Source organism: Bombina bombina, chromosome 3 (assembly GCF_027579735.1).
Source record: "Bombina bombina isolate aBomBom1 chromosome 3, aBomBom1.pri, whole genome shotgun sequence".
In the NCBI taxonomy this organism is placed as follows: domain Eukaryota; kingdom Metazoa; phylum Chordata; class Amphibia; order Anura; family Bombinatoridae; genus Bombina; species Bombina bombina.
The window spans coordinates 691,718,366-691,730,731 of record NC_069501.1 but is presented as its reverse complement, the minus strand read 5'-3'; the positions used below and the strand labels follow the sequence as shown (position 1 = coordinate 691,730,731).

The 12,366-nt window shown below is 36.9% G+C and overlaps 1 protein-coding gene across 1 annotated transcript in view; it reads left to right on the top strand.

Moving 5' to 3' along the window:
- Positions 1-12,366, top strand: part of LOC128652485 (autism susceptibility gene 2 protein-like) — a 598,332-nt gene that overhangs the window by 552,862 nt on the left and 33,104 nt on the right. Inside the window, exon 2 of the mRNA XM_053705421.1 lies at positions 3,642-3,845. Coding sequence (XP_053561396.1) covers positions 3,642-3,845 — 204 coding nt within the window. The remainder of the gene's footprint in view (positions 1-3,641; positions 3,846-12,366) is intronic.

Genomic DNA, 12,366 nt, shown 5'->3' with positions numbered 1-12,366 from the left:
CAGGGTTATGGAGCAGCAGTCTTTGTGACCGCTGCTTCATAACTGCTGTTTCTGGCGAGCCTGAAGACTAACCAGAAACACGGGACATCAAACTCCTTTTCGGAGTAAAGAACAAGAGGTCATGATCTCAAGCTGAAGGGTAGTAGATTCAGGAGTAATTTGAGGAACCACTTCTTTACAGAAAGGTTGATTGATTCAGAGGGGCATATGTATCAAGGTCTGGCGGACCTGATCTGACACTGCGGATCAGGTCCACCAGACCCTGCTGAATACGCCGAGCAATACGCTCGCCGTATTCAGCATTGCACCAGCAGCTCACAAGAGCTGCTGGTACAACGCCGCCCCCTGCAGACTCGCGGCCGCCAGCAGGGGTGTGTCAATCAACCCGATTGTACTCGATCGGGTTGTATTGTGGTGATGTCTGTCCGCCTTCTCAGAGCAGGCGGACAGGGTTATGGAGCAGCGGTCTTTGTGACCGCTGCTTCATAACTGCTGTTTCTGGCGAGCCTGCAGAAACACGGGGCATCATATACATATTGATACATATACCCCATAGAATAAACTTTCACAAGAGGTGGTAATGACAAACACTGTGGGGGACTTTAAAAATGCCTGGGATAAGCATAAGGCTATCTTACGAACTAGATAAGTTTATACTTTTAGATAATCTATGTTTCTATGTTTTATGTTTCATTAAAAACAAGAATAGTATAATCAATACATGCATAACAAATAGGCAATGTAAAAGAACTTTTTTTTTTCAAAGTGCTCACAAATTTTAAAGTTAGCTTTATTTTCCTTCTCACTGCATCATATGGCAGCCATCAGCCAATCACAAAATGCCTATATGTATATTCTGTTATCTTGCACATGCTCAGTATGAGCTGATGCCTCACAAAGTGTGCATATAAAAAGATTGTCCACAATTAGATAATGGATGTGAATCTAAAAGTTGTTTAAAATTGTGTGCTCTATCTGGATCAAGTTTTAATTATGTCTTTTGTAGTCCTTTAAGATCACGAGTTCTTCCTTTATATTTTAGACCATGTACCATTAAAGTGGTCCTCCTTTTAAACAGTTACAACTTTAATTTATATTTTTCAAAATATATGTTCTTCAGAACTGTACAAAATATTCAATATGAGGTCTATATTTTTGTTTAAGTAAATTCAGTGTCACTTGTTCACAAGATAAGGATTTAGTCTATTGTAATGTATAGAAAAGTGTTCTGAGACTGTCAATTGAGATTTTGTTTACAAGATACTGATAATCTGTCTGGTTCAGAGCGCGTAGAATATGTCCCTAAGCAGTTTACAGCTAGAAGATAAATTTAAGTAGAATGTTATTTGTTAGTAGTAAATCTTGGCTGTTATTGCACAACATTTTAATATATTTCTCATGTTAGCATTTAAATCCAACCACCAACATTTAAAAAGTAAATCTGCTTTTTCAGCTATGAAGCAAAGTATTTTACTTTAGAGCCTAAAAGAGAAACTAAACTAAATTTCTGTAAAGGTACAAATTATTTATATCAAACATTTAAAAGTATCAGTTAATAAAATAGTATATATTTCTAAATGTATCAACTTATATTAACAAAATCATTTTAAGTAAACTCTAAGTAGTATAATTACTACTACTACTATAAGCATTATATTTTTAATAAGCAATTGTTAGCTACAAATGTATTAATCTTGACCAGTAACTGTGCAACCAAACCAAATTGACTGGACTCAAATATCACTTTTTTTAGATATATATTTACTTATTTATTTTGACCTATGCATTTTTTATTGTATCTATTATTATAAATATATATATATTTTTAAAGCTGATATTACCAAAGCGGCTGTGGGTAAAGCCTGATGTTCTGTAATTACCCCATCTACACTATTTATTTTGCCTCTGCCTAGGGGGTTCAAGGCAGACGGCTCACCGATCCTCTTGCATCCACCCCAAATGAATCCCCCAGATGGAGGCAAAAAAGATAGTGAAGATGGAGGAATTACAGTGTATGCTATATATGTTTGATGCTTTGACTCTGCACTCTGAGGGGATTTATGATCATACATTGGGCTTTACCCACAGTCGCTTGGGTGATGTCCGTTTTACCTGGGTAATCCTAGGATTACCCAATATCTGACTTTACCCATAACATATATATAGATAGATATTATACACACCCATATATATATTTAAATATCAAAATAACAAGAGTATTGTTTTGAGCAATGATACTTTTTTTATTGGACCTATACATTTATAAGATGACAAGAGTGTCTTCCTTTTTCAAGTCTGAAGCAATACTGACCAATTTGATGGAATTTACAGATTATATCTTAAAACACAGGCTAAAAAGACAAAGTGTTACAGAGGTCTGAATGCAGGGGGAGGAGGGGTGTCATAAAAATCATGATGGGGATTTAGGAGACAGGCAGATATTGTCAGTAAAAGATAACAGGCAGGGGAAATATATGGATATACACATAGCATATACTGACATAAAGTTATAAATCAATATGGAATCAATAAGAATAAACATGGGAAATTAGGTATACAGGGGAATATAAGATAGTCAAAAAGGAGAAAGGAAAGAAAGAAAAAAAGGGGAATAATAATAATGACTAAAGTGTGGACATAGGCTTACCTGCGTACCTATGCATAGAGAGTGTGGAATATACAATGTAATTGACTACAGTATATGAAAGTACATTACAAAAAAAAATTGATAATGGATTAATAAACCAGAGTCCACATTTAGTCCAGAATTTAGCAAGTTGAAGTGCATTATCATTTTCATATCAAAGGTTTTTCTTTCCATGGTGTTTTGAAGTTGCCTCTGAGAATCTTGATTCTGAGGTTTAGGATGGAGTGGTCAGGTTGGGTGAAATGGTGACCAACAGGGGTACAGTATTTTGTTTCACAGTGATTTTTGGTTGAGTGTCTGTGTAAGTTCATTTTGTCCATAGTGTCCTGTTAGTCAATAGTGTGCTAGCTATGCAGTATAATGCCAATTGGCCCGCACGGCTATTGGCTAAGAGGTGAAAATATCACCAAACTGAAAAATATTTTTTTGCCATGGGCAGCCAGAGGCGCTCAGCTTGGCATAAACTTGCTGCAAATGAAGGAACTTTCAGCATGAAGTTTTTTATACTATACTGACTGTAGCACTGTTAATTTAAATCCTAGTGTTTCAAAAATGCTAGGATTTACAGTCACTTTATGACTTTGCTAGATATATATGAAAAGGAAACCTGTATTATTTTCATCTTTACACACCTCACATCATTAAATTAAATTGTGGATTCTACACAAAGAATAGTCTGGTCTGTTATTTTTCTGACACCCTGGCTTTGACGTTAATATATAGAAATATATACTTAGAAAGACATTTCATTTTCTAAATTATTTTGTGTTTGTAAAGTGCTAAAAGATTATTTGACAAATCACTGTGGGATAGCTTAGTAGAAAAAAAAACAGTTTATCTAAGGTAATGTATAGACAGGATAACAGTAAAAGATCGACCAAATGTGCCTGAACAAAAGGAATTTTCATTATATGTCTTAACCACTATATTGTTTTGTCTTGATAGCAGATTTGCAGGGCAGTGACCATTTTTCTTTCATCTCTTTTCACAACAGAAAGAAGGAGCCTTGTTGCCAGATGAGCGAACTGTGAAGCAGGAGACACCTCTAAGTAAGAAGAAACGGGATGTGCTCTCCAATGGGCTGTCATATAAGCAGCAAAAGAATAAGATTAACCACAATTATGACTCAGACAGGGAAAATGATCGCAACCTTTGCCAACGGCTTGGAAAAAAGAGATTCCAGAAGAGGCACAAAAAGGTAAGGCTATTTTTGGAAACACGTAAAATCCCTAGCTATGGATTTTATCAATGACTTTCATTGACTTATTGCATTTGTTATGAACTAAATTTTTAATTTCAGTAACAAATATTTGCAGAGGTCTATATTAATCTCAACGTTAAAGGGACATTGTACTAAAAAAAGTTTTCATCATATATGTGAAAGAACAGCATTTACACAAGTTAAAATATTTTCTTTTAAAAATGCTAAACAAAATCAATTTAAGTTTAATTTGAAATAATTCACTGATAAAGATGACCGTCTCTGCCCTACTATTGAAAAGGGTCATGTCTCTGTCAGTTTGAGAAAAGAATAATTTTGAAATGCCCTTTCTTAGAAATAATAATAAAAATGACTACAATGTCCCTTTAATACTTTGTCATAGGTCACCAGAATAAGGAATATTCTAATAACTAAATAAAATAAATAAATAAAAACATTAGGCATGGGCGTAGCAGTGCCTACTGTCTATGAATGTTTTTCTATTTTAGAAAAGAAAAAAAAAACATCCACAAAAAATAGAACATTAAGTTTCAAACAACTGCACATCCAGACAACTTACACTTTGTGTGTCTTTATAAAATGTTCTCAAAGAAGTATGGACTGTGCTGAGATATTTCAGTTTGCTATATTGCCTATCAAACTAGTGAACTGTGGTCAAGCAACATTCATAATGCAATTTTATTATTCTCTGATGAAATTCCCCTGCCTTTATAAATAGACCACTCGCAGTATGGTACTTAGCTATACACTTGCCATTTGTAATTCAGCCCTCGGTACGAAGTTGTCATTATCTGAAGATACATATTTATTTGTTCCCAGTAGAATGATAGAAATATTTTTAACTTAAGCTGGCAAACAAAACCCTTCAGCTCCCATGGCCTCACTACCAAGATATTTTTACTGACTTGAATTGCCTTGGGGCTACCAAGAGAATCTAAATGCTTCTTAATGGTTTCTCGGTTAGGTTTACATTACATTATACAAAAATGCTAAGTGATTCATATTTTGTTGTTAGCTGTTTATTTATCTCATGCTAGAATTATTTGTTTCATCTGTTAGAAAATAAACATACCCAAATATATTGTTTATGTATTTTTTCACCTAGAACATATTGGTGGACTGACTGTACAATGCTATTTCTTTTCATTTTATTCAAAGCAAAGGTTTACAATGAAGTGCTTGTTAAAGGGACATTAAACACTTTGAGATGGTAATACAAAATCATACATTGTATATAAAAAACACACTGGAATATACTTTCATTATTTATTTTTTACCCCTTTCCTGTAATTCCATTCTAAAATTGAGAGCTTTTCAGTTCCTGTTAGAAATGGAAGTGCAGAACACTGTTATATTCCACACAGCCATTGGCTGTACACTCTAGTGACCTATTTACAACTGTCCCTAATTGGCCACAGCAGAGAAAGTAACCTAAGTTACAACATGGCAGCTCCCATTGTTTTATAGATATTAAAACTTTACACTTATTTTGTCACGATTTAAACAACTAATGAAACTTTAAAAAATATATCTACATGTTATTCTCAAACTAATCTTTTCTTTGAATGCATCCTTTATCTAGCATTTATTTAGTATTTAATGTCCCTTTAATATTATCAGAATAAAATGTCATTCCTGTATTTTGTTTGAGGTTGCATTGTGATGAATGTTGCACAACTCTTGCAATAATGTTCAATGAGCACAAGCAAAGATTAAACTGTTCATATTTTTGGAAAAAACATTTTTTTTTCTATAAAGCATGGACTATAAGCTCTATATTGATAAATATTTTCATGTCACTGGAGGTAGACTGGTTACAAACCTTTTAATGTCAATAGATTATTTTGGAAGATATTTAATGTGGATCCGACCAGAATCCTAACACTTCTATGACTCAAGAGGTCCTTAGTCACCATACTAAAAATGTATATGACTGAAGGAGAACATAAAAACATGCCAGGACTGTATACTTTTCCTTGTGTTTCCAATTGTTTTTATATGGATGCAACATCCAAATATGGCACCTGGCAAAGCACAAAGATGAACAGACAATGATGATGTTTATTTATTGTGATGAAAACCTTCATGTAATTAGTCTGTAACTGTTATACTGACTTTTTCTTAATCTCTTGTTTCATTACGTTAGATTGATATATAAAAAAGCATTTACCAAACCCAGCAGGGTTATTTTTCTTCTTAAACATTGTACTTAAACCTGTTTGTATCTATAATATAAATTCACATTTTTTTTAAAATATATGCATTAAAATCTTATATGCAACCTTAATTATGGTTGTAGCTTATATGATTTTCATGACATAGGTTGCTCTATATTTTATTAACCTCTGCATACCAAGGGCCCAATTACCTAAAGCTCTCAGTTCTAAAATGTCTCAGTACTGAGAGGTACCTCAAAGAATTTTAGAAAGGCAATTTTTAGCGTGAGAGCTTTATTTGTAGCAATGTGTTGGATGTGAAGGAGAGACACATACGGGCTCCATGTACTAAGCGTCAGACGGACAGCTTTTTAACTCGCAAAGCTGTCTGCCCACCTTCGCTACACACAGGCAGCGGGATCTGTTGATCCGCTTGCTCGTATGTATCATTACACACTCATCATAGTGTGTAATGCCTGCCCTTTCATTCGCGCGACCAATCGCGCAACTGAAGGGGCTGACAATCACCAAGAGCGAGTGAGCTCTCTTTGATTTTCCCTCGCCACCTCAGAGGTGGCATAGGGTGTAAGAAGCAGCTGTCTAATGACCGCTGTTTCTTACATTGCGGGAAGCAGACTCGCATATGTAAACCTTCCCTGCAAGGGCTCCGGAGTAGCTTTTGCTGCTTCGTACATGGAGCCCTAGATTGTGATACAATACTAAAAAAAAGAAAAGGCCACAAAGATTTTGTGAGATTTTTCTCCATGCTGGTGAGTTTTGGTCCTGAGTCACTTGTGATGTTTTTTTCCCCAAGCTAGAGCCTGTTTTACTTTTCATTTATATGTATTTTTTATTTTTTTTGTTTTAGTGAAATATTGAGAAAATGTTAAATAGTAATATGCTTTTTATTTGTAGACGAGAAACTGTCATACAATGATACAGTTATCTCTTTTTTAGGTTTTTATTGCTCAGTAAAGCTAACTTTTTTCATGATTATGGAGAGTAAAGCTTAAAGGGACATGAAACCCTACATTTTTCTGTCACAATTCAGGTAGAGCATACAATTGTACCAAAAAGTAATCTGAAGTATTATTTGCTGAAGAGCATATCTAGGTAGCATGCATGGGTCTGGAGCACTACATGGCAGAAAACACTGCTACCATCTAATGCTCTTGCAAATGTGTAACCTTGATAAAAATATTTTCTTTCATGTAACTGGCAAGAGTCCATGAAGAGTCCATGAGCTAGTGACGTATGGGATATACATTCCTACCAGGAGGAGCAAAGTTTCCCAAACCTCAAAATGCCTATAAATACACCCCTCACCACACCCACAAATCAGTTTTACAAACTTTGCCTCCTATGGAGGTGGTGAAGTAAGTTTGTGCTTGTTTTTTATGATTTCTTCTATCATGAGTGCTTCTAAGCATTCTGAAGCCCAGTTCCTCTCAGAGTACAGTGTTTGTCAGAGGGATGTGAAGAGAGTATCGCCTATTGATTTTATGGTTTCACTCATGGGAAATCTTTTCAAGGGTTCTCTGTTATCGGTCGTAGGGATTCATCTCCTACCTCCCTTTTCAGATCGACGATATACTCTTATACCATTACCTCTGCTGTTGGTTTTCAGTACTGGTTTGGCTATCTACTATATGTGGATGGGCGCTTTATGTATTTATATTAAGTTCTAAATATATGTGTTTACTTATATTTGCCATGAGTCATGTCTATGTTTACCTGTATTTCCCTTTGCAGTCTAGTAGTTTTAGTATGGAAATCATGTTTTAGGAAGTTATTTTTTTAATATTTTCTTACCTGGGGTTTGGTCTCTTTTCCAATTTGACTTGTTTCTTTAAAATTTGCAGACAAATTTAGGCTTGCGAGGGCGCAAAATGCTGTTATTTATTGTGTTAATTCTTGGTGTGTGAATTTTTTGGCGCGAATGTGCACCTATAATGATGCAAGTTCGTCATTTCCTGCGTCTTCGTTGACACTAGGTTGTTTGGCTCGAAGTTGTGTCTGTTATGATGCGAGTTGTGTCATTTGCGGATGCTTGTTGGCGCCCAAAAAAATGTTATACTTCCTTTTGCGTTGTGCTTCATACTTGGCGCCAAAGAATTTTTGGTTTTACTTTACCCCACTTCCTATATGCTCCTTGCCTTCTTTATGCTCAGAAGGCTATGCTATTTGCTTTTTTGCCTATTTTAGCATTTGCATTTTTTCCCATTCCTGAAACTGCTATATGAGGAAATAAGATATTTTTTTGTTTAAATGTTATTTTTTCTTTTACATTTTACAAGATGTCACAATCTGATCCTGTCTCAGAAGCTGCTGTAGGAACCCTGCTGTCTGAACATTGTTCTACCAAAGCTAAGTGTATCTGTTGTTAGCTAGCTAGCTGAGATACTGAGGCCTATTTAACAAATGTCTTGCGGACCTGATCCGACAGTGCGGATCAGGTCCGCAAGACATCGCTGAATGTGGAGAGCAATATGCTCTCCGTATTCAGCATTGCACCAGCAGCTCTTGTGAGCTGCTGGTGCAACGCCGCCCCCTGCAGACTCGCGGCCAATGGGCCACCAGCAGGGGGTGTCAATCAACCCGATCGTACTCGATCAGGTTCAATTGTGGTGATTCCTGTCCACCTGCTCAGAGCAGGCGGACAGGGTTATGGAGCAGCGGTCTTTGTGATCGCTGCTCCATATCTTGTGTTTCTGGCGAGTTTGAAGACTCACCAGAAACACGGGCCGTCAAGCTCTGTTCGGAGCTTGATAGATATGCCCCTATATCTCCGGCTGTAGTATGTAACAGTTGTTATGATAAGCTTTTGCATGCAGAAAATGTTTCTATTAGTACTAGTACAGTATGTGTTGTTCCTTCAACATCTAATTTACATGATATCTCCGTTGATATGAAAAATGATATTGCTAATGCAATACAGAAGTCTATGTCTGCTATTCTACCTTCTAATAAATGTAAAAGGTCTTTTAATGATACTGATGAATTTTGTAATGACCGACAACATACTGATATATCCACTTCTGATGAGGATCTCTCTGACTCAGAAGATCCTGTTTCAGACATTGACATTGGTAAATCAACTTATTAAACTTATAATATCAACTTATTAAACTTATAAAATTGATTATATTTGTTCTTTGATTAAAGAAGTATTGATAGCTTTGGATATTGAGGAGTCTGGTCCTCTTGATAACAAATCCTGTAAATGTTTAAATTTTGTTTATAAACCTCCTGTGATTACTCCTGAGGTTTTTCCTGTTCCTGATGCTATTTCTGATGTGATTGCTAATGAATGGTCTAAGCCTGGTACTTCTTTTGTTCCTTTTTCTAGGTTTAAAAGGTTGTACCCTTTGCCAGTGGTGAATTTAGAGTTTTGGGAAAAAGTCCCTAAGGTTGATGGGACTATTTCTACTCTTGCTAAGCGTACTACTATTCCTATGGAAGATAGTACTTCTTTTAAGGATCCTTTAGATAGGAAAATTGAATCATATCTTAGGAAAGCTTATTTACATTATGGCTTTATTCTCAGTCCTGCCATTTCTATGGCTGATGTTGCGGCTACATCAAATTTTTGGTTGGATAGCTTAGCACAGCGGGAAAAAGATTCTGATTTGTCTATCATTGTTAGTTTGCTTCAATAGGCTAATCATTTTCTCTGTGATGCTATTTTTGATATCATTAAGATTGATGTTAAAAATATGTCTTTGGCTATTTTAGCTAGAAGAGCTTTATGGCTCAAGTCATGGAATGCTGACATGGTATCTAAATCTAGGTTACTATCTCTATCATTCCATGGTAATAGTTTGTTTGGTTCTCAGTTAGATTCTATTGTTTCCACTATTACTGGGGGAAGGGAGTTTTTGCCCCAGGATAAAAAATCTAGGGATAAAACTAGACTTTCTAATCGGTTTTGTTCCTTTTGTCAAAATAGAGAACAGAAAACCACTCCTTCCCCTAAGGACTCTGGCTCCAATTGAAAGTCATCTTCGAGTTGGAATAGATCCAAGCCTTTTAAGAAACCAAAGCCAGCCCCCAAAACTGCATGAAGGTGCGGCCCTCAATCCAGTTCTACTGTTGGGGGGCAGATTTGAAATTATTTCAAGATGTTTGGGCAGGTTCCATTCAGAATCATTGGATTCAGAATATTGTCTCTCAAGGGTATCGAATAGGTTTCAGAATAAGACCTCCTGTGAGAAGGTTTTTTTCTCTCTCACATTCCAACAAATCCTGTGAAAGCTCAGGCCTTTCTGAAATGTGTTTCAGATCTGGAGTTTTCAGGGGTAATTGTACTAGTTCCACTTCTGGAACAGAGTTTGGGTTTTTATTCAAATCTATTTATTATCCCGAAGAAGGAACATTTATTCAGACCAGTTCTGGATCTGAAATGTTTTAATCACTTTGTAAGGATTTTTCAAGATGGTGACTATAAGGACTATTTTGCCTTTTTTTCAGCAAGGTCATTATATGTCATTATATGTCATTATATGTCCACAATAGACTTAATGGATGCATATCTTCACATTCTGATTCGTCCAGACCACTATCAGTTTCTGATGCTCAGCAGAGCATCAAATGAAAGATAAACAGAACACTCTAAAATAAATCACTAAAGAAAAGGTTTAGGCACGCAAACTATGAAAATTCTGCTCTCTGACTCTGTTCCAAGTCTGTCAGTGCACAGCCCCGGGCCGCCTGCCTACCGCTTCTTATGGCCAATCACCTCTGCACTCTGCCCACCCCCGCCCGCCCTCCTACCTGTTCAGTGTGCACTTAGTGTACCGTAACCATAAAGGTCTGGTGGGCATCATACGTGGCTCCTTCATTTTAGAGACAGTGTCAAACAGTCATGCGGTCAGGTGCCAGGCATCCCCTCACGATTTCCCAGTTCCCGTTTAGAGAGACAGCACAGCAGTGAGTGAGTCCACTGCTCCACATGTCACTGAGCAGTGAGCACAGATAGGCAGGCAGGTTTAGGCTAGCAGTGCAACTTTGCAAGCCCCACGGCATGCCCACAACATTCATAGCGAAATTGGGCAGGGGAGAAGCAAAGTACAAACAAGCAAAAGCAGCCGGGAAAACTATTTGTTGAAATTGCAGCACTGGTTCAAGGGGCAAAAAAATTGTGTGTCTACAACTTTCCCAGTCCCACCAATGTTCACAAATGCCAGCCCCTCTAATAAAAAAAATCTATGCATCTCAACATTATATTTCTTTGAATTTCAATAAAATTAAAAAAAAACAAAAAAAAAAAACCCCGCACCCCCCTAGTGACGCCACTGGAGATTCTCTTTTCTAGACAAGCTTTACCAATTTGTCGGTCTTCCATTTGGTCTAGCGACAGCTCCAAGAATATTTTCCAAGGTTGTAGGTGCCTTCTATCTGTAATCAGAGAGCAGGGTATTGCAGTGTTTCCTTATTTGGATGATATCTTGGTACTGTACTGGCTCAATCTTTTCTTTTAGAAGAATCTCACACAAATCAACTTGTGTTGTTTCTTCAAAGACATGGTTGGAGGATCAATTTACCAAAGAGTTTCTTGATTCCTCAGACAAGGGTCACCTTTTTAGGTTTCCAGATAGATTCAGTGTCCATGACACAGACAAGAGACAAATTAAATTGGCTTCTGCCTGTCGAAACCTTCAGTCTCGATCATTCCCTTCAGTGGCTATGTGCATGGAAGTTTTAGGTCTAATTACTGCAGCATCAGACGCCATCCACTTTGCTCATTTTCAAATGAGACCTCTGCAGCTTTGCATGCTGAATCAATGGTGCAGGGATTATACTCAGACATCACAATTAATATTCTTAGATCCCAACATTCAACTCTCTCTGACTTGGTGTTTAAACCATCATCTTATTGTTCAAGGGGCCTCCTTTGTTCATTCCTCCTGGACTGTAATTTCAAGAGATGCAAGTCTCACAGGTTGGGGAGCTGTCTGGGGTCTCTGACAGCATAAGGGGTTTGGAATCCTCAAGAGGCGAAGTTACCAATCAATATTTTAGAACTCCGTGCTATTTTCAGGGCTCTTCAGGTTTGGCCTCTACTAAAGAGATAATCATTCATTCGTTTTCAGACATACAATATCACAACTGTGGCATATGTCAATCATCAGGGTGAGACTCACAGTCCTTTAGCAATGAAAGAAGTATCTTGAATACTTTCTTGGGCAGAATCCAACTTCTGTCTAATTTCTGCAATACATATCCTGGTTGTAGACAATTGGGAAGCAGATTATCTCAGCCATCAGACTTTATATCTAGGGTAGTGGTCTCTCCATCCAGATGTATTTTGTCAGATTGTACAGATGTGTGGTCTTCCAGAA